Genomic DNA, 23812 nt, shown 5'->3' with positions numbered 1-23812 from the left:
CTCTACCAATATCGATACTATACGTTTAAACTTTCGCAAGCTTTCAAACAAATTTTACGCCAATTGTCTCGACTGTTTAAAATGAAGTTTCACTTTTCAGCCAGCTGTTTTAAAATAGAGTTTTACTGTAAATTTGAAAGAATATGATATGTTGTGGGAACTTATACGATTCGATAGACAACGGTCGCAAAGGACAGAGCGACTGGCCGACTCTGCGCCGGATCGAAACAAGAGTAGCTCACCGGAGATCGCGCGATTATTAACGAAAGGAAGGCGTTGCGGTAAAAGGAAGTAACAAGTAGCGAAATAGATACCTGGAAAAGAAGGCTAATCCTCTCCTTTCCGACACACCTGCTGGCCGAGCATGCGAGCGCATCGTTTCGGCCGTACGAAACGTCCATGAACGCCTTACGCGGTGTTCACGCCGCGAATTCACCACGCTTGAAACTGCACGCCCTATTGACGATAAATAATTTCAACGGAATGCGCAGCCTGGAATTTTTCTCGAGTTCGCGTGCGGCCGCGTAAATGTAACACTTTAGTCCGAACGCGACGATGAGAAGCTCTCAATGTTTGGTGAAACTTGATCAAATACGTATCTCTCAATTTTATTGGAATTTATTTTCAGTAGCTCGGAGCGATGATTCTTCTTTATTTTCAAAATAGAAATCCAAACTTCTTCTTCATTCGATTATCAATTACTTGGAAGAGATTATCTTTACTCGATCAAGATTATATTCAGGATTATACTCAAGATTATATCGATCATAAAAAAGTTAACGCGCAATATTATAAATATTATGTTATTTTATTGTATTCTTCGTATCGTATCTTTTTTGTTATTTTCAATTCCTTTTTCTCGAAATCATTCGAGAAACCAATTTTCCTAACCATCGTCCTGCGATTGACCCACAAAAGTTCGATAAAATCGAACAGACTACATGGAGTCTAAAGTCATGCAAGTTCCTCGAACGTGTAGTGGCCACGCGATTTCCAAAGCGTAGTAAACGTTGGATGCATCTCTCGCGCGTGGATCCTGTGAAAATTGACCGCGCACTTTCTCGCCGTCAGATCCGTCTGTAGCGCTGTCGTTCGAGCGTGGCGCGCGAAAATCCGATCTCCCGCGAGTTAACTGGGCTAATTTAAAGTAGGCCTGCTCCGTCTCGTTTCGCTCAGTCGAGGGAAATAATACTCCGTGATTTCCCTCTCCCTTTGTAGTTTTCTTAAATATTCAAATGCTCTTCGCATAGCCGGATATGGAGACTCGATTTTGTCCGACCATCGACCGCCTCGATTTCGTCGTCGAGATCGAAAGTGGTTCATGTCGGGTCGTCACTGTCGCCATCGGCCACAGACGATCCGCGATCCTAGTTTATTCGATTGATCTGTACGTTGAGTACGAAAAAAATCACTGCTAGCAATATCCAATCGATCAAATGAGCTTAAATACGTCCATAGATACAGGAGCTACTTTTCTCCAGTAAAACTAGGAATTAAGCTCTAACAACCAGTGATACAGATGTTGATTTACTTCATAAATATAATTAAACGTGACAGAATTATCGATGCAGGAAGAATCCACTCCATCGTTTAACAGCTGTCTATAATTCCCTGTGATCAACGTACGAAGCGTGATACGAGTACTTTCTGAATCCAGATTGCGAGTGCAACGATTTCTAGAGCAAACGGAATCGATATCGAAGAAAGTTTGGCCGAGCAGCATCCACAACGACCACCGAGCGAATTCACTGAGATGGTTCCGTGGCGACAATTGAATGGAAGTCCAAGATCACGAGGCTTCGCTCTCATTAGAACGTCTCCGGTATCCTTTTTTTTCCCCGCGAATTCGACAGAGATTCGAATTCTCCGCTCTATTTGACGCTCCCTCTCGCCGCGTACGAACGAGGCAGCGGCGGTGGTGGACGCGAGAGAGCCCCTCGCCTCCTCTCTTGGACCACCGTGAAAGAAGAGAGCACGCCGTCGCCGGCGCGTTGCTCTCGACTTAGGAGAATGTATGGAACGGCCGAAAGGCAAAAAGGAAAAAGGACTACCCGGTGACTCGCTCTATATATACTGCAACTATCCGAGGGTATGTCCAGTGCACGGTACGCGTCTCGTCCGTCAGCTTCAGTCAGCAGATCGAATCCTAACCACGTGCAACAAGTCCGTTTTACGCCGTTTATCCCAACCGCCGGACCTTCTCCAGCAGGATCTCTTTAAGATCAGAGTTTGTCGCGTCCGGGTTCAGAAACGTCGCATAATTCGCGCAGCACGATGAAGGGATTTGCGGTAATCGGTCAATCGTCGGTCCATCGTCAGCAGGCCCTGTTGCTGCTGTTGCTTCCTCTTCTTCTCGTCGGCTCTGTTGTCGGCGAGATCGAGAGACGTACCTCGAAACAAATGGTCGAGGAATCTCCGGAAACTCTAGCCTCTACCCTGAGCAAGGATTGTGGCAAGTCCTACAGTGCCACTTGCCTGAAACTAGACGTGGTGTCCTTCCTGGATAGATTATCCGAACAGGAAGACATCAATATCCTACCGGGAGTGTCGGTGATCAAAGAAAATAGTTCTGCCAGTATGCCAGCTTCCGAGGTTGTCGCCAATCTGGCTAGGGATTTCCCTAACGACGTGGAGAAGAGACTGGACGCGTATCTGGTTCACAAGGTCGGAAGCTACCTGAACAGCCACTCGATATCCATCAAATTGTTCGATCCCAGGACCTTCGAGGCTGCTAGGAATTTTAACGAGGAAACGTTGGCTCAACTTGGCCTTGGCGGTGGACAAAGTGTAGGAACTGGTAAGGAATTACTCTCCTTAGAGGGAGATTAAGATTATCGTGAATGAAAACACATGATAACGATTTCATTGGTCATCATATAGGACGTAAGAAGGAGAAGGGCGGTATGAATGGTTTATTCGCTGGTCTGATGATGATGAAGGGTACCCTCGGCGCTATCGGTTTCGGTGCCCTTGCCCTACTCGCCGGAAAAGCTCTGATGACCGGCCTGATGGCCCTCATGTTATCAGCCATCGTTGGTTTGAAATCTTTGGCCGGTGGTGGCGAAAAGAAGACTACCTACGAGATTGTCAGTAAACCCGTATACTCGAGTTCTCATACCCACAGCTCGGAGGAGCACCATGGTCACGGCTATGGACATTCCGGATACGGGAGATCCTTGGACACGATCCACGACAGCGTCCAGCAGGCCGTTCTGAAATATGGCAACGCGCGGGATCGTCGATCGCTATTCCGGCAAAATTAACGAACTCGTGATCGGAGGAGCCGCCAGCGAGGAGCAGCTGGTGGCACGCGAGAGATCTAGTAGCACGTCTCTACCTCACCGAGTCCACTTTGTTTCCGTTTATCCTCTTTTCACACTTCACGGTTCCTTTCAATCTGTATCTAGCTCCTACTCCACCTCCACCTCTTCATCACGCTCTCCACCGCCATCAACTATATTTCTCCTACTCCTCCTTCACGTCTCTCCCATCTTTAACTTCGTTTCGCTTTCTTGTTGCTCGCGCCTCTGTCCGTCACTTCGGTCACATCGCCTGGTCTCATTTCATCGCCCCGTCTCTCCACCATCACCATCACCATCACCACCAATTTATATTCGTAGATTCGTAGGTATTTATTTGCCAAGCATGCTCCCACGTACCTCTACTCCCCACGGTCACACGGCTCGAGCTGGTCGTCGTTGCACATGGACCATTTTCGTATCATGTACATGATTTCTCCTTCTTGTTATTTATATGTATTTATGCGCAGTGTAAAGTTTTAATAAATCACGTTTTTAAGAAGCTCCTTGGCCCTGTCGTTCTTATAAGATCGTATTACGTTTTACGAGAAGAACCAACTATGGTTTCTGAAGATTTACGACGAATCTTTTCTCTGTTTGATCCGCTATATGATAGGTTACAGTGGAAGGAAAGGTGGCTGGAATCAAGTAGCAGTTTGCGCAAAATAAAGACAGCTCTTTGCTCGGTCTGCTGCAAAGAAAATTATATGTGTCGCATCGTAATTACGAGACGAATGGTTACTCAATTAAATTGATGCGAAACAAGGTCGTCCGCTTCTAGGCGCGTGCGTTAGGCTACCTAGACATTCTCTGGTCATCGAGGTGCGCACGGTCATAATTTCTTAGGTGCAGCCAACAAATGTAATCGTATTCGAACGTTCCTTATTGAGAAGGAATAGAAAGGAATTTTTTAACATACACAAGTGAGTCACCTCGTTTCGAAGGATAGAGATCTTTCATTTCTTTTGTTTTTCTTCAGATATCCCGATTTAACTCAAATATGCGTAAACATCCGCGATTTAATTATTGTTTACTTCGAAACTAAAGAAAAAGTGAACTAAAAATTATAATCAACATGCTTTATACGAGAAAGAAAGTAGCTAATCAATTACCGATACTATTAAAAAATACATATAATTTAAAATTCATAATCTGCATCAAATATACTATATTTTGCTAAACAATGAATTAAATTGTCCTAAGACTTTTGAACAGCAGTGTACATACCACTTCCTCTAAACATTCTAGATGCTTTCAACCATCACACAGCGGACGCTAACAACTTTCGAATAGCTAACAAAAAAATATTTCAGTTCTATAGACTAGATCTTGAGCCCTCGTTATTCTTCACGCAGGAAGTCATCCAGTTGCCTCTGAAATCTCGAAAGGCGGGATCTTGTTTCACAGGTTAGGAACCGTGGTAAGACCAAACTACGAGGCAGACGTATTATTATGTTATTTTCCTAGCGGCCTGGTAAATGGCAATCGTGACAAGGCATTGAAAAAATCTGACGAATGACATAAATCCTATTGTATTTAAGCGATTACGATCTGAAGGAAGTTGGTCTTTGCCGACGGTAAAGTACGAGATCGATCATCGCGTTTCGAGCGATGTTAACGCTGAAGATCATTTACATGGTGCACAGATCCATATTCGTCGTGATTGTAGTGCTTTCGATCGTAAAGCAAGTTCGAAATCAAGTAAACAATGGAACACACACGGATGGCAACGTTAACGTGGACCCTTACAAGATTATTGGGACCAGCGGTCGTCAATAGTACTGTGAAATTTATTTTGTAATCGTTGCTCCCATTTCATTATCGAGTGTTATGTAGCTTTTGCTAAGTGGAATAATTAAATAATTAGCTACAACGGTGAAGGAAATAAAATTTTCGTTGAATTATTAAATAAAATGATGGTTAATTCAATTTTGATATTTGATATTTCCGCTATAGTTTACCGTTGCTGATTTGTATTAAAATTTTTAGTAGCGCTGGTCGACAAGTGCTCGATTTCCGAAGGAACGGCTTTAGAGTGGATATTCGAGTGGTACCGTCACTGAAAAACGATTCTGCGAAAGACGATGACTTCCCAGAGTTCCCAACGACAGACATAGGCCGCTGTGTCATCGATTTCTCGCTAATCTGCGCGAAGAAACGTCTCCGCCGATTCCTGGACTCTATTAGGGACTTAAACGAGATTTATTTAATGGGTCAAGATGTTAAACTAGTGAAAACTAGAGTGATTAACGACCATAGATCCGTGAATGATAGCAATGACTCTATAGAACGAAGTATCAATGACTTCTTCGATACGTTTGCTTTAAGAATTACACTACCCAGGTGGAATGGGAACCGCGAAAAAAATCAGATAGATGTTATGTTTGACGAAACTTCTGTTTCCGAGGGTTCGTAACATTTCAAAATACTTGATGTAAATACGAGTGACAATTAAACGTTCTATTAACTATGGAAGGGAATACTAAGGATTCGTTTAGTAATTTTTGCATCACTGCTTCTTCTACGCTAGATTTCGATTCTACGCTACACAAGATTTTACAATTTTACAAAATTCAGAAATAATTGAAGTATTTCTAACATTATCATAAGTGTTATCTTAATTGCTTCTTAATGGGTTAAAACATACGCTCTCCTCTAGGGCGAGGCAAAGGAGGAGGCAAAGGAGGCAAAGACAAAGGTGGCAAATGTAAGACAATGATGATGGCTGGTCTTATGATGCTCAAAATGAAATTCATTGGTAACGCGTAAATTATAGCACTCTATTTCTTTACGACATTCTAAAATACCTAATCAAATTTGTAAATATCAGGAGTAGCAACGATGAAGGGTATGGTGATGGCTGGGATGTCCCTAATGATATCCATGGCAATGCTGATGCAAAAGTATATGAAAGGAGGAGGAGGCAATGGTGGCGGCGGAGGAGGAGGTAATGCCACAAATTACCAACGTTATTACGATATGAATTAAATGCGATATTACTTTAATATTTTCAGGTCAGTACAAAGAAATCGTTCTTCTAACAAAATCTAGCGGAGGCGGAGGAGGTTATGGCGGTGGAGGCGGAGGAGGTTATGGCGGTGGAGGCGGAGGAGGTTATGGCGGTGGAGGCGGCGGAGGTTACGGTGGCGGAGGTGGAGGAGGTTATGGTGGTGGTGGAGGCGATTATGGTGCTCCACCGCCTTCGAGCTATGGTGCACCGTCAGGCGGTGGTGGTGGTGGTTATGGTGGTTGGGGCCGCAGCTTCGGAAGGCGGTTTATAACAAGCAATCTTGCGAAAACAGGATATGCAACAGAATCGAAAGATTCATCCCTTAAAACAGAACAACTTGTATCAGGGACAGACTCTATTGGCTATCAGAATTATGGATATCCTCCTGTTATTGCCAATATTACATACTTGAACTGGAACTCCAGCAATACCGTGGAACCACAGAAGTACCAATATTTGACTAACAACGTCGCTAATGTGGTAAACAGCAATAAAATGGAACCATCATCGCGCTCAGAATCCGATAATTACGATATCGAAACGTATCAGGTTGATGATCCGATAGGTAATTCGAGAGACTATGTGACAGATTCGAGGCTAAACTATTTGGACAATAGTGGTCATGTCACTTCGACAAATCGTATAGCAAGCAATCATGATACGAGTGTAATGCATTCGGCATATAGTGATGAATGGCAACCGACGGAAGAAAAGTTCTCATCAAATTTGAGCAGAATTCGAGAAAGTGAGAGTTCGAATATTGAAAATTCTTCTATATGGTGAATGTAATATAATCCTAAAGAAATTGTCAATTTAAATGTATCATTTGGAAATAAATTTAATGTTGAAAGTTTAGTATTTTGTCTGTGAAAGTGGCTTGAAACCAAAAATAATTTCATGTGTAAGCGACCGTGATTTTAAACTCGATATCACTGGCCGCAAGGCGGTGGCGCAATCTTTCGAACAATTGTCTAAGGCTCTCCACAGGTGAGAGTTTTACCTGTTCTCGCTAGGTGTATTTCTCGTAGCATTGAAGCAAAGAGGAAGTATAAGTGCAGGCGAGGTACAAGGTAGACATACCGTCTCATGTACGTTTCAACACTCTAGAGCACTTTTAGCACTTTAATGTTTGAACAATTTCCAACGTTACCAATGCCACATAAATTTCACATTTTTAAACAAGTTTTGCAAAACGTTTATATCTTTCGATCGTTATAAAAAATGAACAAGAGAAGAAGCTTTGAGGGAAACCACCTACCTACATAAATATCTAAATATGATAGTAAGAAATCAAGAAAATATCTGCCTACATATATATGGTACAAAAGTGCTATGGTTCTCAGATGATCTCTGAATAGATTTTATCTTTTGTTTGTGACTACAGGATGGCGCGGTATCGACTGAGTAAAATGTTACAAGTTGAAGGACACTGTCACTAGATGTCCAAAGCCATCGGCCGACTTCCGCTATGAAGTTCAGAATAGTTCAAATAATATGCATACAATAATAATATATACAGTATAGCTGTGTTTATAAAATGCGTACAATGTGCGAATTATCTCCAGAAAGTCGAACACCTTTTAACTTATTTGTAACGATACAGCGATGTCTTCTAAGACTGTATGATTGATATTCATTAAACTTTTTTCTACGTTTCTTTCTTCCTTCTCCAGTACTTCGTAATCATAAGGAAGTGGAATTTACGATCCAGTATCAGATCTGTTTATGATTTATAGGCATCTTTCTTAGCGCGAAATCTGGATTACTTGTTCAACGATTTTAAATTGCAAAATTATCAAGGAAACTTTTTAAAATCTCCCTCCATTTAATCTATTCAATTTTCTTTTTCTGTTCTATTTAATCCTTCTCTATCGAAATATCGTAAGTTTATTGCACCAAATTCTATGCAAATCGCGATTTTATATTACACGTCTGATGTTTACATTAGATATTTTATATTAGATGATAGTAGCATGCAACGTGCGAATTTCAAATTAGCTACCATCTAGGTAACCCACATGGAACGAGTACCTTGAGCAACGTAACAGATCGATGATTCCATAATGTACACAACCGGTACGCATAGAAATGACTCGTACACACATTAATTGAGCGATAACTGTACGTCGCGGAATTGAACCGCACATCGAAATGCGTGTCTCGATGCTGTACATAAGAATGTGCTGACGAGCTCGTCTTAGAATCGACCCTGCACCATAACTGACCCACATCGGTCCACGAGTTTAGCCACTTTATACTCCTAACACGTAGCATTTTTGGAGACAACGCGATCTGATTTGAAAGGTATAACGGATTTTTCAGCTACGACGCTCGACGATTTCAACTGCTTCTTTGTCGTCAATAACTTCAAAGAAACGTTCTTCTCTCGTAAAAAGATTCAAATATCTCGAAACTATTACGAATTCAAATGAATTTTAATTTACTTGGAGTGTTAGGTTGTTCTCCACAAAGATCACTTCGAATTATCAAGTTATATTAATTCCCCAAACTATCTTATCTTAAGTTTTAAGTATTTTATAGTAAATTTACGACACGTTTGAAAACTTTCATAGAATCGATAATTCAAACACACATAATCAGTAATGTAAATACAGGAAGATTTAGACGATAAAAACGTAAAGGGTAGGATTTAATTATTTAATGGAAAGAGTATTACATCATCGATCGACAAGAGAATAACAGAAACCAAAGAATCGGAAAATCGGTGAAAGTTACAGTGTAGGAGTCCAGTCAGGATTGCTACCACGCCAGAAATAGGTAGAACGTGTCACGCCAAGAGTTCGCGGATCGGTTCACTTTCCTACGCGCGCAGCACGTGTCTCACGATGAATCTTTGCCCGATCCTTCGTTGACGTAACAGAAATTACCCGCACGAAGAAGCAACCTGAGAGTAAAACGAACACACGTGTGAAACGATTGCATTGTGATCTGGTCATTTCCCATGACGACATAAATCGCGGATGATAGATTAAAGAGTACAGAAATTGTATCTCTTTTCACACATGTACACGATGTTTGTATGTTTTCAACGTACACGGTGATGATTCCGATGAATCCTGGTAAAAACCTCGTTTTATATTTTACTCTTCTTCCGTATTACAAATGTATGCCATGTCCTGTTCATTTTTTCTCAGTATATATACTTTCTTGACCTTCTATTTCGGTGAAGGCCTTTATTAATTACTTTGAATACGTTATTAACGTTACGTAAGCTTCGATGGAAACGATTATATTTCACCGACCACTTAGTCGTTTGCTCCTGTATACGGGGTGTTAAACACAAAGTATTGAATAATTTTATGCTATTTTTTATTCCATAAAATTAATAAATCAAATATACAGATGGCAATTTTTGGACTTTCGTAAGTCTATCTTGCCTATAAATATAGAAACATAAATCATGTTTCTATATATATGTTTCTGAATTTTTAAATTCATCATTTCCACATTTCTCCCACCGTTTTTTCTATTCCGACATTAGTCATCCCGTGTTATTTCATCAAATATTCGAAGCTATCACAGAGCATAATTAACAATACGTATTAAACTCTCGATCTTAATTTTCGATTGTGTACGTGACGTCGAACAGGAGTGTCATGCACGCACGAAATTTTTCTGTTCACCCAATATATGTAACGTGTCCCAGTTGCTTGGTTCACTTCAAGCACATGCAAACCAGTTCCGATGCACCGTGTCTGTGCAAATACTTTCAGTCGGCCGACGCGACGCGGCCTGCGTTTCTCACTTAAGAACGCGCATAGGCTTACGATTCGAAGCAGCTTGCGCGATTCGCGCGTTTTGGGGAATTTCCTATCGCACATAGCGACACAGTTCTTTCAGCCTACTTCGATACTTGAGTTTCTCTTTTTTGTTTACCCGCCACATCTAGTCGTTTTTCAAGTCCATCCATGTCTATCTAACTCCTATTCGTTATCGGTTCTTAGAATCTCATGAAATCATTAATGAAATTTACATAAAGCAAGCCGAACCAGAAAATTCCAATCTATTTGAGTTCTGTTGATTCGTATCTCCCTAGGAATTGCAGTAAAAAAAGATTTCATTTCCGTAGATACCTGCAGATACCAGCTTTCATTTATTCAACAACATAAATAACTTGATAGTTTCCAATGCGTTTTAGTTTACGTTTTAGTCTACTATCGGTTTTGATATATTAATTCATAATACCGCTGGCATCGTGTTTGACTTCGTCCATTTTTCATTATGCCTAATGTTTTGTACCAATATTTCAATAGAGATAGAAATGAACAAAATTTGATAAAATGAACAAGTTCGTAATCCGAGTAATGGCGATCGGGGGGTTAAAGCGATCCACTGTTATGGATAATCTCCCGACTAATTAGACGGTAGAGTGTGTACGATGTGAAATCACTGTTAAGGAATTCTACGCATTGGTACTAATATCTAGGCTGGTTGAAACGTACTCGTTCTTCCTCCATGAGTATCGAGGGCCGCAGGAAAAAAGGAGGCAGAAGTCGCGCGTACGAGCGTTCGTTTCCGTGAACGTGTGCGCTCGACAAGATCGCTTTTCGGCGGTCATTGAGCGACCAAGCCGGTCGTCGCTCAACCTACCTACCTACCGGCCAGATCAATAGTAGGTTAATGGAATTCATTCGGCCGGACCACGTTCGTCACTATTGACCCACCCGATCCTCCTTCTTGGAATCTTGGAACCCGACATAACCAAGCAAGGTGGAATAACGTTGATCGATACGTCATGTGTCTCGTAGCAAGATGTACAAATTGTGTAAGATACTTCAGATAGGATATCAGAATACAACATTTTGCTGAGTTCAAGCGGAAGTAATAAATGATGTAAATGAGGTGTAACAGTAGTGCAATTTCTATTATGTTAATTGACTTTGTATTGAAGTTTCTTTCTTTTCACTGTGAATTAATCGATATTGAACATTTTACGTAAGAGGAATAAGATTTAAAAGAAGAATTGGAGGAAGTAGAGTACCAGTGAAATTGCCCTCTTTCGAAGCTACATTCTGTAACTATGCATAACTCACTTACTTCTATAATTATCTGTAATCTAGAAGGTGTTTCAAGCGTGCTGTGAAATACGTTGTTTCCGGTATCCCGTTTCAAGGTCGCATTTTCCTCGCCGAGAAGAAACGACACAGGAATGATTTTTCCTTGACAAAAACATTGATCGACGAAAATCGTGCCTGTAGTCACGCGATGATACGCTTATCGACCGTTCTTCTCGAATGTAGGTTGTCGAAGTGACGTCGGAGTCGTCGATGCCGATAATGGGAACACCTTCACCAACAATCTATTAGTGAAAACTCCGGTGTGGAGCCTGGTCGAGAATTCGTAACAGTGTGATGTCCATGATAAAGCTATTACATTCATTAACAAGAACTACAGAATTATTATTTGCAGATGAAGTTTGTAGATAACTCTAGAATGATGCAACGAATTTATTCTAACAAGTAGAACGACTAACAACACTTGTTCCTTTGCAAAAGCTTAGTAAAAATCTAATCGCGACTAATTAAAGGAGAAACGCAATGCAATTAAAATATCCTCCAAGTACATGACGACGCTATTTAAACGAAAAATATGAACACAGCGACAGACACTGATTGGAAAGACCCAGCGATCATCTTGGATTTTGCTCCAGATCGCTGTGTAGTAATTACTTCCTCTTCCTAACCGAGTCAAATCTCTAAGTTTGCTGCGATCTTCCACGATAGTTAACCTCGATATGAAAAGTAACGAACAGATAGTATTACTTAATATTCCACACAGTGGACTTCTTCATTTAGCGCTTCGTTTTTCACCGAACGCTCTGAATTTCACTCTCGCGTTCCACTTTTTTACTTTTGTGTTATGTTTTGCATTTATTCGAATATACAGTGACTCTTTGGTAGCCGATGACAACCGCAAGAAGCAATCCTAGACGTCCCGCGACTATAATCGAGAGATAATCGAAACCGGATCACTTGCGAACTCGCACCAGACCGGTCTGATGGCACATAAACAGCAATCTGCAACGGTCCAACGATTTGCAGTTTCTGTTGAATCCATAGAAGAAGTTTAACGAGAAACGACGACATTTGTCGCAAGTTTGTGAATTCTTTTTGTTTGTCACCACAGTTACAATGGATACTTGTTAACGGTTTAATATGTTACATAGAAAATTGTTTATCCAATACCGTTGCAGTAGCTTTTTAACTTCTAAAATAATTGTTAGGCTCGAGTCCTCTCAGATACAACAATAAAACGAGTTAATAATATCTAGCGCTATTCATAAACCTGTCATTAAATGCAAGTAAGCTTTAAGTTACTGCTTAATGAGTTTATATACCCGTAATATTCATAATAGCAGTAACTAATTGAATCAAAGAGGTTCCAGTACTTGGTATAACTTGTAATTTTCATATCAGCGTCGAATGCCGTCGCACGTGACCAAAATGCCTCGGTGACCATAACGCGATTCACACGGTTTAACTCGACTGAAAACGTTGCAAAGAGAAGTTGACAGGTTTCCCAGCCGCTTTCACCGTGCGCATTGCCAAGGAGCTTGGATTGACGGTGCATACAAAGTCCGAAATCCTCTTCAACGCCTTTTAACACGCGCGCGCGTGTAGCTGGACGCGTGGCCGGTTGCAGTCGGAGAGGAGACGATAATGACCTTCCACGGAGCGGCCGTAGACGGAGTAGGAGGGTCTTTGACACACTTGACGCTCAGGTGAATTGTAACCGAGAACCGAGAAGCTTGTGGTTAGTTTTGAGCGGGAGATCGAACGGAACGCGTCTCGCGAGAAGGAACGGAGAAGGCGATCAAGTTGGATGAAGATGATGTGACATACCGGCTATAGGTGACACGGACATGTCGAACGAATCGATAAACAGTTTACGATGCGACTGGATTGCTTGAAATTGAAGGAAGGAATCGTCGATCCCTAAAACGTTTGAAGGAGGTGCGATCCATTCAGATTGATATCGAGGTCGTGATCATTGGAGGGGGCAACGGAAGTGATAAAAGGTGCACGTGGATAGGGTAATATCGGTGTGACGAAATCAAAAGTGTATTAATCGTCGTTTTGATTCCTGGTCTATACACGCTTCAACTATCTATATCTTTGATTGTGCTAAATTTTGTTCAATCAGATACAGGTGAAGTTCTATTTAAATATTTGAAAAAATACTTATCCGGTGAAATCTAGTCTTCGTCAAGGATGCATTTAAGATCCGTGATCGTGATCGTATATTTGTGCGTGGTGCATGCAAACTGCCAGTTCTTCGATATTAAGAATTTGAAGAATTACGCAAAGATATTTAACTTTGGTGGTTTGTCGCTAAACCACACTGAAAATGAATTGTGGAGAGGATTGATCAGGGACTGTGATCGATCCGTAACGTTCTCCTGCATACAGAAAAACGCTTACACGTATCTAGACAATGTTTTCGTGGAGAGAGACAATATCACGGTGTTTGAGGGTTTGACTATGACGAAGAATAATTTGGACTATGGAACGTGCCGCAGGAAGAGTGATCAAGATGATTCCATGGATGAGAATCTGGTGGAAAAGTCCAGTAAGGATAATTGCGACGAAGAGGAAAGTGAAGAGGAGAAGGGGGAGGAAAGAGGTCGACAGTTCGGCGAGGAGCAGTCACCTTTGGAGGAAGTGACTAACGCGTTGCGGAAGAGGGCGATGAAATTCCTCGCGACCAGGGATTATCAGATTCAATTACCCGATTTTTTCTTCCAAGGAGCCACGATTCGAATAAGTCCTCGTGAGATTGATGAAAATGGCGCTCTGGTTAGAGTAGACTTGGGTCAGCAAGGCTTAGAAAGCGAAGGAAGAATCTTCAAGAAAATTAGTACGATGAATAATTATTTAATTTGTGATAATACATATAAATATTTTTCTAGCGAGTTAAACGTTCCGAAGGATTTAATCGACGCTTCTTATTTCAGGAAAATTTATACAGAACAAACTGATGACAAGCTTGTTAGCCCTGTTGCTCATCATCAAGCTAATCAAATTGAAGTTCATGTTCGTGATACCGTTCCTGTTCGGCGTGGGTACAGCGAAGAAGCTCTTCCTGAAATTGTTACTTTTCTTTATCCCAGCATTTGCGCACGTTTTTAAGCTATGCTCGAGCTACTATTCCGCGCACAGTACAAAGTACCACCACCATCATCATCAGGTGATTATTACATCACTCTAACGACACTTTCATGTCATTAAGGGCTGATCTCTCGAATATTACCATTAATATTCCATTACTATTTCAGGTAGCGCATCACCATCACCACGTGCCAGTTCCAGTACCAGTTCCAACTTATTACAATCATCACCACCACCATCACGACGATGAATTCGATGGCTATGATTATGCTCATCCTCATATTCAATATCGAAAAGACATCGAGGAATTGAAGGAATGGGGCATCGAACCTTACGAAGAGCCTTACGAAGTTCAAACCGAGCCTGTAGGAGCTGGCACGGTGCCAGCTCGACCTCCACCAGGAGTGCTGCCGGCGCCATTCCCAGCGCCCACTTACTCTGGAACGTATGGTATTCCTCAGTATGCGCCGAACGCGCAGCCAATAGCTTCTCCGTATTTAGAAAAACGTCCACTGACATCTGCTCATAATCTGGCCTACTCAGCATACGTTGATAATAATCGTAGAACAGTTGTTCAACCAGCTTCGCCAACAGTCGTCAACGTTCCTTTAAATCCTGCAAACCTGCCGTCAACGATGTTGCCAACTGCGACAAATATAAAGAATTCGTACATTGCGTTTGGACAGCAAAATGCGAGACAAGTTTCGGCGAAGAGCAGTCAGGTAGATTCGAAAGCAACAGTGATCACGCAACGATCAGGTTACGACGATGAATATTATGGACCGATAATTAATAGGCTTGAAGATATATTTAAGCAACTTAGATTCGTCGAAGAAAGTTGCAAAGAGAGGCTCGTGTGCAGTATGTACAAGAATCCGGCTGTGTATTCGCCGCACAGCAACCTCGTTTCGAACGAACTGTCCAGGTAAGAGTAAAAGATGAATCGTACGGTCAACTAAATCCATCGTTCGTTATTATTATCTGGAGGAAGTTCATTTAATTTATGAACGTATTGGAAAGCGTGGAAAAGAGAACGAATTTACGTAGTTTCGTCTACCGCTAGACAAACACGAAGAATAGCTTCCACTACCGTTGGAGTTCTTCTAAAACTAATTTCTTTTAATGTATAAATTATGCAAAAATTCGATCGACGTCGTATCGATCATCGTGCTATTAATTATTCATTCACCTGTGTACCACGTTCGAATTCGATCACTTCGGGCGTCAATCATAAAGAGAAAGGTGGCCAACTGCTCCGAATCGCTCGAATCGGAACGTTGAATCACGTTCCATGCGGATTCGACTCTTTTTCTTCTTACGCTCTTACCGTTGACTGTTCTCTGACAACAATAAACGCGGCTCACAAAAGAATCATTAGTTCCAGCAGGAAGTAATGCAATCTCTTGGCAAATTCTTCCGTAGTTCGTTTATTAAAGAGAAATTATCTTGTTAGCGAACCTAGAACCGCTAAATGGCGAAAGTATCACGCGTGCCGACTGGATGCAAGCGTTGGTAAAGAAAACAGGGTCAGGGTTTATGTTATAACATGATTATCGACTGATTTCGATGCGGAAATGTGTCAGGAGAACATTAACAACTTGATTTTAATTTTTCTTTTCTATTTCAGAGATCCACAGGAGTTGAAACGTACGGGGACCGAAAGCTCGTCCAGCAAGAAGTTCCACAGATATTTCAACGCGGCTAGATTGGGTCAAGATGGTGGAGATTGCTTGAGAACGTATCCATGTCACATAAATACCGAATAAACTCGGTGTGAATTTTTGTTACTAATTAATGCAGAATTGTCGTGGGGACAAGAACATATGTCGAAGTCACCGACTTCTGGCATCACATCGCCACGCGTTGAAGTCTCCGACATGAGCACGACTGGTGGGTCTGTTCCGCTAAGCGTTATCAAGGCGGCCACGGCCACGGCCACGGACACGGCTGTAGGCTATTAGTTAGTGTCAAGGCCATGAATTGATTATTTGGGTAGAGGATGTCAGATAATTTTACGTCCGATTTATTAAAGTATTTTATGATAATAAGGACACTTTTTGTAATATGTAAAAGTACTTCGATTGTTCCTTATAAAGCTTAGTGCTTGCACTCATGGCAACGTTACGTGGAATTTGTGATGGGGTGAATGCTAAATCGAGAAGAAACGAGCTTTCTATTCGATTTCATTAAATACTTTCTATTATAAATGTAAATACAATATCTGTTTGGAGTATTTGTTACAAGGAGTTTCTTAAGCACTTGTTCAGTCTTCGGTGCTATCTGAAGCAGAATGAAATTTTCTGATGAAATGTCAAACTTCGTTTCTTTGACACTTTGTCAGGAAAGTAACAGAAATGTAACTCTTGGATAACAATACTCGATCATGCACTGGATTTCGTGATTATTATAGTTTCACGTTTTTCCAAGTACTACTGTTCAATTGCAGATTTTCTCACATATTTTTGCAATTAAAAATGCTTTCTCTGTGACATTTTACCCAGTACGATGTCGTTGCGTAGTCACAAGAAAGTGGTAATTTATGTATGTGTAATTTATAAATAACTTAATTCAAATGTAAATCGATACATTATACGTGCGAATGGATCGAATACGGGAATCTTTATACTACATCCAGTGATTTATTTATTTTTGGATATGATAATTTATTATTACCTTCTCGGGTGCCATACCCAACTATTATTTATTGTACGCGTTAACAACTAGGTTATGTATAGTCTGTAAGTTATGTATTGTACAAAGATAAACTAATACTTCGATTACACTACCTCGAAGTTGTAACGTATATTATTGTTTCGTTCGTAATAAATGATGTAAAAAGAACAACTACTATTGTATTATACTTTATATTACCAAAACCAGTATAATATAATGCAATGCTCATCGAAACCTCCATATTAAAAATTTATTATTTCCTAAGCATTCAACGAACACATTTCTATCGTAATTATTAGAAGAATCAAATTACAAATTCATTTAATCAATATATCGACAGTCACCTATCTTTCACTGCGCGAAGCTGAAGTTCTACTACGGTAAGATCAATTTACGCTTGTGATTCGTACCTTATTTAAGAAAACAAACAGTGCGCCACCCATTCATGCGAATCTTACGTAAGCACGAGCCAAATCCTCGTATAAAATTACTTTCTACCAGTTTCCACCAGTCCTCATTACTCCTCACACATGAACAGTTTTTACTTTCATCTATTCTCCTCTCACGATCGACCCTCGTACAATTTCACTTTGTCGTCGTTAGTTTTCCTTTGCTCGAAGTAGCTATCACGCTGTGCCTTCTTTTGTAAACGCTGTCTTCCCGAATCGTCCATAATCGTGTTATTTCGTGAACGCCACGACAGCTACAAACGAGAAATTTCCTCTATATAGTTTCGCGTCATATGTGGAGCTAAACTGGACCGGAAATAGTGAATGACGAAACAAAAATCGTTCCATAGGGAAAGAATACGAAGCCGTGAAAACATCGACACCCTAGATAATGAGGCTTTCTTCTTTCTTTTCAGCCGGGCACACGTCCCTGATCAAAATTCATCGGCCGTGCGTGGCTTCCATCGACTATAAAACCGCGTTGTCTTCGTTCGAGCCGGCATTCGGTGCTTAGACTCGCAAATCGGTGGGTACCGTCATGAAGTTCACAACGATCGTCTCGTCTGTCGCCCTTCTGGCCGCCCTCACCGCTGCGCAGAGGACTGAAACAACAGCTGACGTTCTTCAAAACATTTATTACAGGTGAGCACGAAGATGAAAACAAAAAATTTATTCATTAAAAAATAAAGTTATTGCAATATATTTTAAAAGTAACAAAGATAATAAAATTATGCTCTGGATTTAACAATTAATAATTAATTTCATCTTGCAGATGCATCGACAACGAGTCCATGTTATCATGCGTGAAACCCAAAGTCCTGGCCTACCTTAGCCAAGCTGTGAAAGAAGACAGACTAGCCATTACGGACGACTTAGCAATAGTTAAATCTCGAAATATGGCCGAAGAAAGCAACGAAGAATACTACCCTCCGCAGTATGACTCAGTAGATCCTGCACGGAAAGAACTTCTTAGGTCTTTGATGTTGGAGAAACTAGACGCGTACCTGTCGAATCACCAGCTGGAGGCTAAGCTGCCTGAAGCTATCGTTGGCTCCAATATTGTACCGAGAGCTTTGGTGGATACCATGCCCAGAAGCTTGACTGTTCCTTTGTCTGACTCCTCGAACGGTCAAGGTAACAAAATTTATTTTATAAAGAGGAAGAAATAAAATACAACTGATCTAACACACTTGTCTGGATGATATTTATAGGCCGTGGATTCGTTAAGAAGGTTATGATACCGTTCCTGCTGGGTCTGAAGTTCAAAGCTACCGCTCTGGTGCCGCTCGCTCTTGCCTTGATTGCCCTGAAGACCTGGAAAGCTCTCACCCTGGGTCTCCTCTCGATGGTGCTCAGTGGAGCGATGATGATCTTCAAACTAACGAAACCCAAGGTCGCCTACGAGGTCGTGCACTATGGACACCCACCAGTAGAGCACCCACCACACTGGGAAACGGCAGCTCATGGTCCCTACAGAGGGTACAGAAAATAGGCTGACGAAGAATCTCAATTGTCTCCCCCTAGAATCGTTCTATTTATTATTTATTCACGCGCGACTCTGACTTATTTATAAATAAAATTTCTTACATGGTCTCATCATATCTTGTCTCCATTTGTCATTCTCACCCTAATCATCAAAGAAAAAAAGAAATGGACGAATTTGATCACTTTCCTTTTTATTATTTGCCTACGCGATGAGAATCGATCAAAGTCACTGTTTAATGACCGAGAAAGTGGAAAATGTTACTTTGGCATTCAATGGTCGTTCAGGTAGATCCGCTGGAAATCGAGTATCGTGGGAGTAATTAAATCGATCGATTCGAACAGCAAAGTCTGAAATTATTCATGACATAGTAAAAGTAGATATTGTTCTTGCCACAATCGATTTATGAAGCCAAGTAGAATTAGTTCTTCATTTCCGTTCTAAATAGTTCCGTGAATTTCAGAGTGCATTTCATTAAAATAAACCCGTGTTCCACGATTCCATATCGACCAGGGCTCTACGTGGACAAGAAGCCAAAAGGGAACGTAAACGGGGAAAATACAGGTTGCGAGCGTGGAAATTCACGAAGGAAAAATTAGAGTGATCGAAGAGTCGGAAAGGTGACATCGATGGCACTACAACGTCCTGAATGCTTATGCAAACTCGACCCAAAATTCCAATTACCAGTTCATTGTTACGAGCAGAAGGAAGTCGGCAAGGCGGACAAAAGTGTCTTGTCACAACCCTACGCGCACATTCTCGCACGAGAAACTCGCACGCAACGCGCATCTCTAATGTGATTAGAGCAACTGCTTTATCAAATCTGATAGTACACGTGGTTTAATTGAGACATTAAAGAGTAAAATGTACGCATCAATCTTCATTAAACTTCATTAAACATCATAATCCAAATAAATTAAATAAATATACTTCTTAAAAGCTAGTTCTAGAAAATAAACGAAGAAAGAAAATTTGCGTCTGTAAATATTATTCGTAGATCCCATTTTTTATTATATTTAAGATATTTCGTAGATTTTATACATTGTAATGAAATTGGAAACTTTATAAGGTTATTCTATACGAAACAAAGATTAATATGTAATAAAATGAAAATTTTATCATTCAGATATGCCTAATTTTCAAAGATTGATTCAAAGGGTAGATATCTTGTCGTCATTCGAAACGGGGTGGGGAGCACTCAAGTGTTGATGAAACAGACGTGTGGAAAGTATCGTGTTCGTGGTATGAATGAACGATCGATTCAATGCCAATGTTACGGTGGCATTGGTGCCAAGGATGAAGGGTCTTCTGTTCTTACTGGCCTGCGTACGCCACTTCCGCTTTGCTAGCTAAAACGATGCTGTATGATAGCAGGCCAAATATTCGAAAGTTTCGCCCAGCTTAATGCGTGAGTGGATTTTTTTATGAATACATGATCGAGGTTAATGAAATGATAGATATTTTGATCAATTTGGTATGAATGTCAAGCGAACCCTCAATTCTGACATAGAGTAATATCAACTGTACAACTTTTATATCAATAGCAGAAGTTTTAAAAACTAATCATAGATACAATACTTATTAACTGAAACGGTAATATGGTAAAGTTACCTTTCTCATCTTTTATTTTCCATTTCAACCCTAAGATATAAATACCAAATCAATATTAAACTTGATTTCACAATCGAGAGTAGATTACAAAATAGTGCACAGAACACGTACAGTTAATAGTTAACAAAATTCTTCTTGGTGGGAATCAACGTAACACTTGTCGTTATCGTGTAGCATAATCGCGTGTCTTTAACGTAGCACGCGACCGTCTTGACAGATATCGGTCGCGGCGAAGCTTTCTTTCGGCTTTGCTGATCTTGCACAATCCCATATTCCCGTCACGATCACGTCGAGGCCTCGATAATCGAACACCATACTGAACGAAAAGAAAATTCGTGGCCGGATGAAAGTGGGGGCGTCGTGTATGTCGGATGCTCCGCTACGCGACGAACGTCCGACGATTCGACGACGGGGGCTCCGTATAAATAGCCTGATGCCCAACCCATTGGCATCAGTCGTCGTGCAATCGTCCTCAAGACCTTCTTCAGGGTACCACGAGTTCTTGTCTCCACATTAGGAAAATCATGAAGCTGTTTGTGTTGTGCGCCATGTTGGCCCTGGCGGCCGCTCAACCTGCGAAGAACGACCTCTGGAAGGGTAGTGGTATAGACCAGATGGTTGATCAGACGAAAATCGAGTGCTCTCAAAAGAACGACGAGGTTTCCTGCATGAAATTCAAGGTCTTAAATCTCCTGGACCAGATCTTCCGCAAAGACAGCTTCAAGGCAAGTGTCTGCTAACTCGTTCCAACCCGGTTATGCAAGCAACCATCTTTCCATTCTCGCTTCACTTTTATCACCTTATTCACAACCAGTTACCACAGTGGTTGTGACCCAATCACTTTTACGGTTTGGTAGTTCTAGAGAGTGAAATGGCGTTGCATGATTCCGTTTAACCCGGTTTGAACCCAATGTTCACGAAAGTAGATTCACTTTCCTCTTTGTCGGTCGCAGGTCTCTGAAACCGTGGAGGTAACTCGCAACTCGTACCCCGTCGAAGAAGTATCGGCTCGCAGCGAGGGCTCTTTCCTGGACAATGTGCAGACCTACCTGACCTCTCACGACGTGACCTTTAAGCTGCCTATGGACTCGTCCGTGAAGGTGAGCGCCAGGAACATTGACGACGATCAGCTCACCTTCAACGTCAAGTTTGGCCAGGGTCGTGCCGTCGAAGAGGCTCGCAAGTCCAAGTTGAAGAAGGTCGTCATCCCCATCCTGGTGTTCGTCTTGCTCAAGGCCATGACTCTCATCCCTCTAGCCATCGGTGTTCTTGGACTTAAAGCCTGGAACGCTCTTCAACTTTCATTCTTCAGCTTCATCGTCTCCGTCGGTATGGCGATCTTCCAGCTGTGCAAGAAAATTGCCGCTGACGGTCATGCAGCTCCATTGACCGCTCACGGACCGTGGGAGTACCAAGCTCAATATAGATCCTTCCAAGACGACGAACAGCCATTGGCGTCGTTCGCGCAAAACCTCGCGTATTCTGGACACGCGCAATCGTAAAACACTCAGCCGTACATCTTGTTTACTGTCGCGACTTTTGTAAAATACCTGTCTTCCACCTCTCCTCTATACTCTTTATTTAATAAATTATTATTGCAATTTACTCGGCCTGTTTGACTTTCTCTCTATATAGACTCCTATACTGCAATGATAACTTCATAATCCTTATGAAGTATGTACTTAATGTACATAAGTAGTGGATAATAACAGGATGAAATCTGTTAGAGAAAATTATTTATAAAGATTGAAAGGGGTATTTGAGATTAAAATTAGCAATCTGAGTCTGAAGTAAAAGTAATAGAAAGTTCTTCATAGTAAATGTTACTACCTACGAAATAATTCACAGGAGGTGATAATCTAGATTATCGTTGTAATAATACGTAGCCTTAGGTTTCGATCATGTTACAATGATGTCTTTGTAGGATCTAATATAACCGTGTTACAATAAAAATATACCTGTTATTACTATCATTATCCTAATAGCCCTGGAACCCAATCTTGAGAACAAAAAGACATCGACGAAGATTCAAAACGATTCATCAAATGATATTATTAAATGGCCCCGCGTCTCATCTAACACGCAAGAAATCAGATCTTCGTTCACGGTAATGCGTGAAACTATTTCAAGCAACGTTTATCGTATCATGAACGTAAATGGCCCATTAACGGTGTAGCTTATTTCATAGCTTAACGGCATGAATGACGATGGAACTTCTCCTTTCTGATTGATACGATACATCCTTGTCGACGATTAATTATAAAAACACGATATAAAATTATTGTTAAGTAGAATCAGACGCAATCCGGTTTTGCAAGGAGATTATACCCAATAATAATCAGACGCAGCTACTTCGCTCGACTTGGAAACCATCGCTTTGTTCCGCACATGTGTTCCTATAAAATGGAAATCCAGTTTCGTCTTTGCAGTGACCTTCCAGCACCTTGTGCTTTCCTTTTTCTTTAAACCTTAAACAACGTTTATTCGAAACTACGTTTTCCGATTATGTCGTTATCGTAGTAAATGATATGCAATTATCACACTGAAGTGCAACATTTTACTCAACGATTTACAACATTTTAAAGTTATACACATTTTTTGCAGGCAATTTCTTAATTATCTTAGGAGCGATAGTTGATATTTTGTAATTGAAGCTTTAAATCGGACTCAATAGTCTAAGGTATCTCTTGCAAGTAAATCTCATACGCACAGTTGAAATTATAAGGTTCCATTTTTACGTCGTTTGAAATATCGAAACTTGACATAGAATTTTTTAACTGATATATAAGACTTAGCTTAATTGGTACACTTTTGAAATTACATAGACTTTTTTGCAAATGAATCTTATACATATAACGAGAAGAACTTACGAGTTTTAATTCTGAAATTGTTTGAAATATCAAATAAAGTTTATTTAAAAAACTCTAAACTTTGTGAAATAATCTTTTTACATATACAAAACTTCCCTAAAAAATATAGTCACTCTCATTAATATTCGGAAATTCTTTAAAACAGAATATCTTTCTTAAAATTGGACTACACGATGAACTTTTTTTTTTCTTTTTCTTGGAAAGATCAGGTAGAAGAATTATTGAAATGAAAAAAAATTCTGAGGAAGTTGAAACTTGTCAGAATTTTGAAAAACGTAGCGAAAGTCA

General features: G+C 40.7%; 5 protein-coding genes across 5 annotated transcripts in view; 4 read left to right on the top strand and 1 right to left on the bottom strand.

Moving 5' to 3' along the window:
- The window catches only part of LOC141445826 (uncharacterized), a 47084-nt gene that overhangs the window by 18182 nt on the left and 5090 nt on the right, over positions 1–23812 (bottom strand). The window lies entirely within an intron of this gene.
- On the top strand, positions 2107–3803 carry Osi16 (DUF1676 domain-containing protein Osi16). The gene is made up of 2 exons (XM_072010391.1): positions 2107–2797; positions 2881–3803. The coding sequence occupies exons 1-2, from the start codon at positions 2275–2277 to the stop codon at positions 3261–3263; spliced, it is 906 nt and encodes a 301-aa protein (XP_071866492.1). The 5' UTR covers positions 2107–2274; the 3' UTR covers positions 3264–3803.
- Osi17 (DUF1676 domain-containing protein Osi17) lies at positions 13087–16300 on the top strand. Its single transcript, XM_072010028.1, has 4 exons — positions 13087–14187; positions 14285–14517; positions 14606–15363; positions 16066–16300. The coding sequence occupies exons 1-4, from the start codon at positions 13542–13544 to the stop codon at positions 16202–16204; spliced, it is 1776 nt and encodes a 591-aa protein (XP_071866129.1). The 5' UTR covers positions 13087–13541; the 3' UTR covers positions 16205–16300.
- Positions 18062–19159, top strand: Osi18 (DUF1676 domain-containing protein Osi18). Its single transcript, XM_072010046.1, has 3 exons — positions 18062–18202; positions 18333–18694; positions 18772–19159. The coding sequence occupies exons 1-3, from the start codon at positions 18099–18101 to the stop codon at positions 19050–19052; spliced, it is 747 nt and encodes a 248-aa protein (XP_071866147.1). The 5' UTR covers positions 18062–18098; the 3' UTR covers positions 19053–19159.
- On the top strand, positions 21097–22259 carry Osi19 (DUF1676 domain-containing protein Osi19). The gene is made up of 2 exons (XM_072010323.1): positions 21097–21379; positions 21608–22259. The coding sequence occupies exons 1-2, from the start codon at positions 21179–21181 to the stop codon at positions 22154–22156; spliced, it is 750 nt and encodes a 249-aa protein (XP_071866424.1). The 5' UTR covers positions 21097–21178; the 3' UTR covers positions 22157–22259.

This window comes from Bombus fervidus, chromosome 9 (genome assembly GCF_041682495.2).
Source record: "Bombus fervidus isolate BK054 chromosome 9, iyBomFerv1, whole genome shotgun sequence".
NCBI lineage: Eukaryota > Metazoa > Arthropoda > Insecta > Hymenoptera > Apidae > Bombus > Bombus fervidus.
This window is presented reverse-complemented; position numbering and strand designations above follow the sequence as displayed.

Bases quoted from the DNA above. Each gene is read 5' to 3' on its own strand.
- Osi16 (XM_072010391.1), top strand. From the start codon at position 2,275: ATGAAGGGATTTGCGGTAATCGGTCAATCGTCGGTCCATCGTCAGCAG. The intron at 2,798-2,880 runs GTAAGGAATTAC...GTCATCATATAG, and splicing joins TGGACAAAGTGTAGGAACTG to GACGTAAGAAGGAGAAGGGC.
- Osi17 (XM_072010028.1), top strand. From the start codon at position 13,542: ATGCATTTAAGATCCGTGATCGTGATCGTATATTTGTGCGTGGTGCAT. The intron at 14,188-14,284 runs GTACGATGAATA...TTCTTATTTCAG, and splicing joins AAGAATCTTCAAGAAAATTA to GAAAATTTATACAGAACAAA. The intron at 14,518-14,605 runs GTGATTATTACA...TTACTATTTCAG, and splicing joins ACCACCACCATCATCATCAG to GTAGCGCATCACCATCACCA.
- Osi18 (XM_072010046.1), top strand. From the start codon at position 18,099: ATGAAGTTCACAACGATCGTCTCGTCTGTCGCCCTTCTGGCCGCCCTC. The intron at 18,203-18,332 runs GTGAGCACGAAG...TTCATCTTGCAG, and splicing joins CTTCAAAACATTTATTACAG to ATGCATCGACAACGAGTCCA. The intron at 18,695-18,771 runs GTAACAAAATTT...TGATATTTATAG, and splicing joins TGACTCCTCGAACGGTCAAG to GCCGTGGATTCGTTAAGAAG.
- Osi19 (XM_072010323.1), top strand. From the start codon at position 21,179: ATGAAGCTGTTTGTGTTGTGCGCCATGTTGGCCCTGGCGGCCGCTCAA. The intron at 21,380-21,607 runs GCAAGTGTCTGC...TGTCGGTCGCAG, and splicing joins TCCGCAAAGACAGCTTCAAG to GTCTCTGAAACCGTGGAGGT.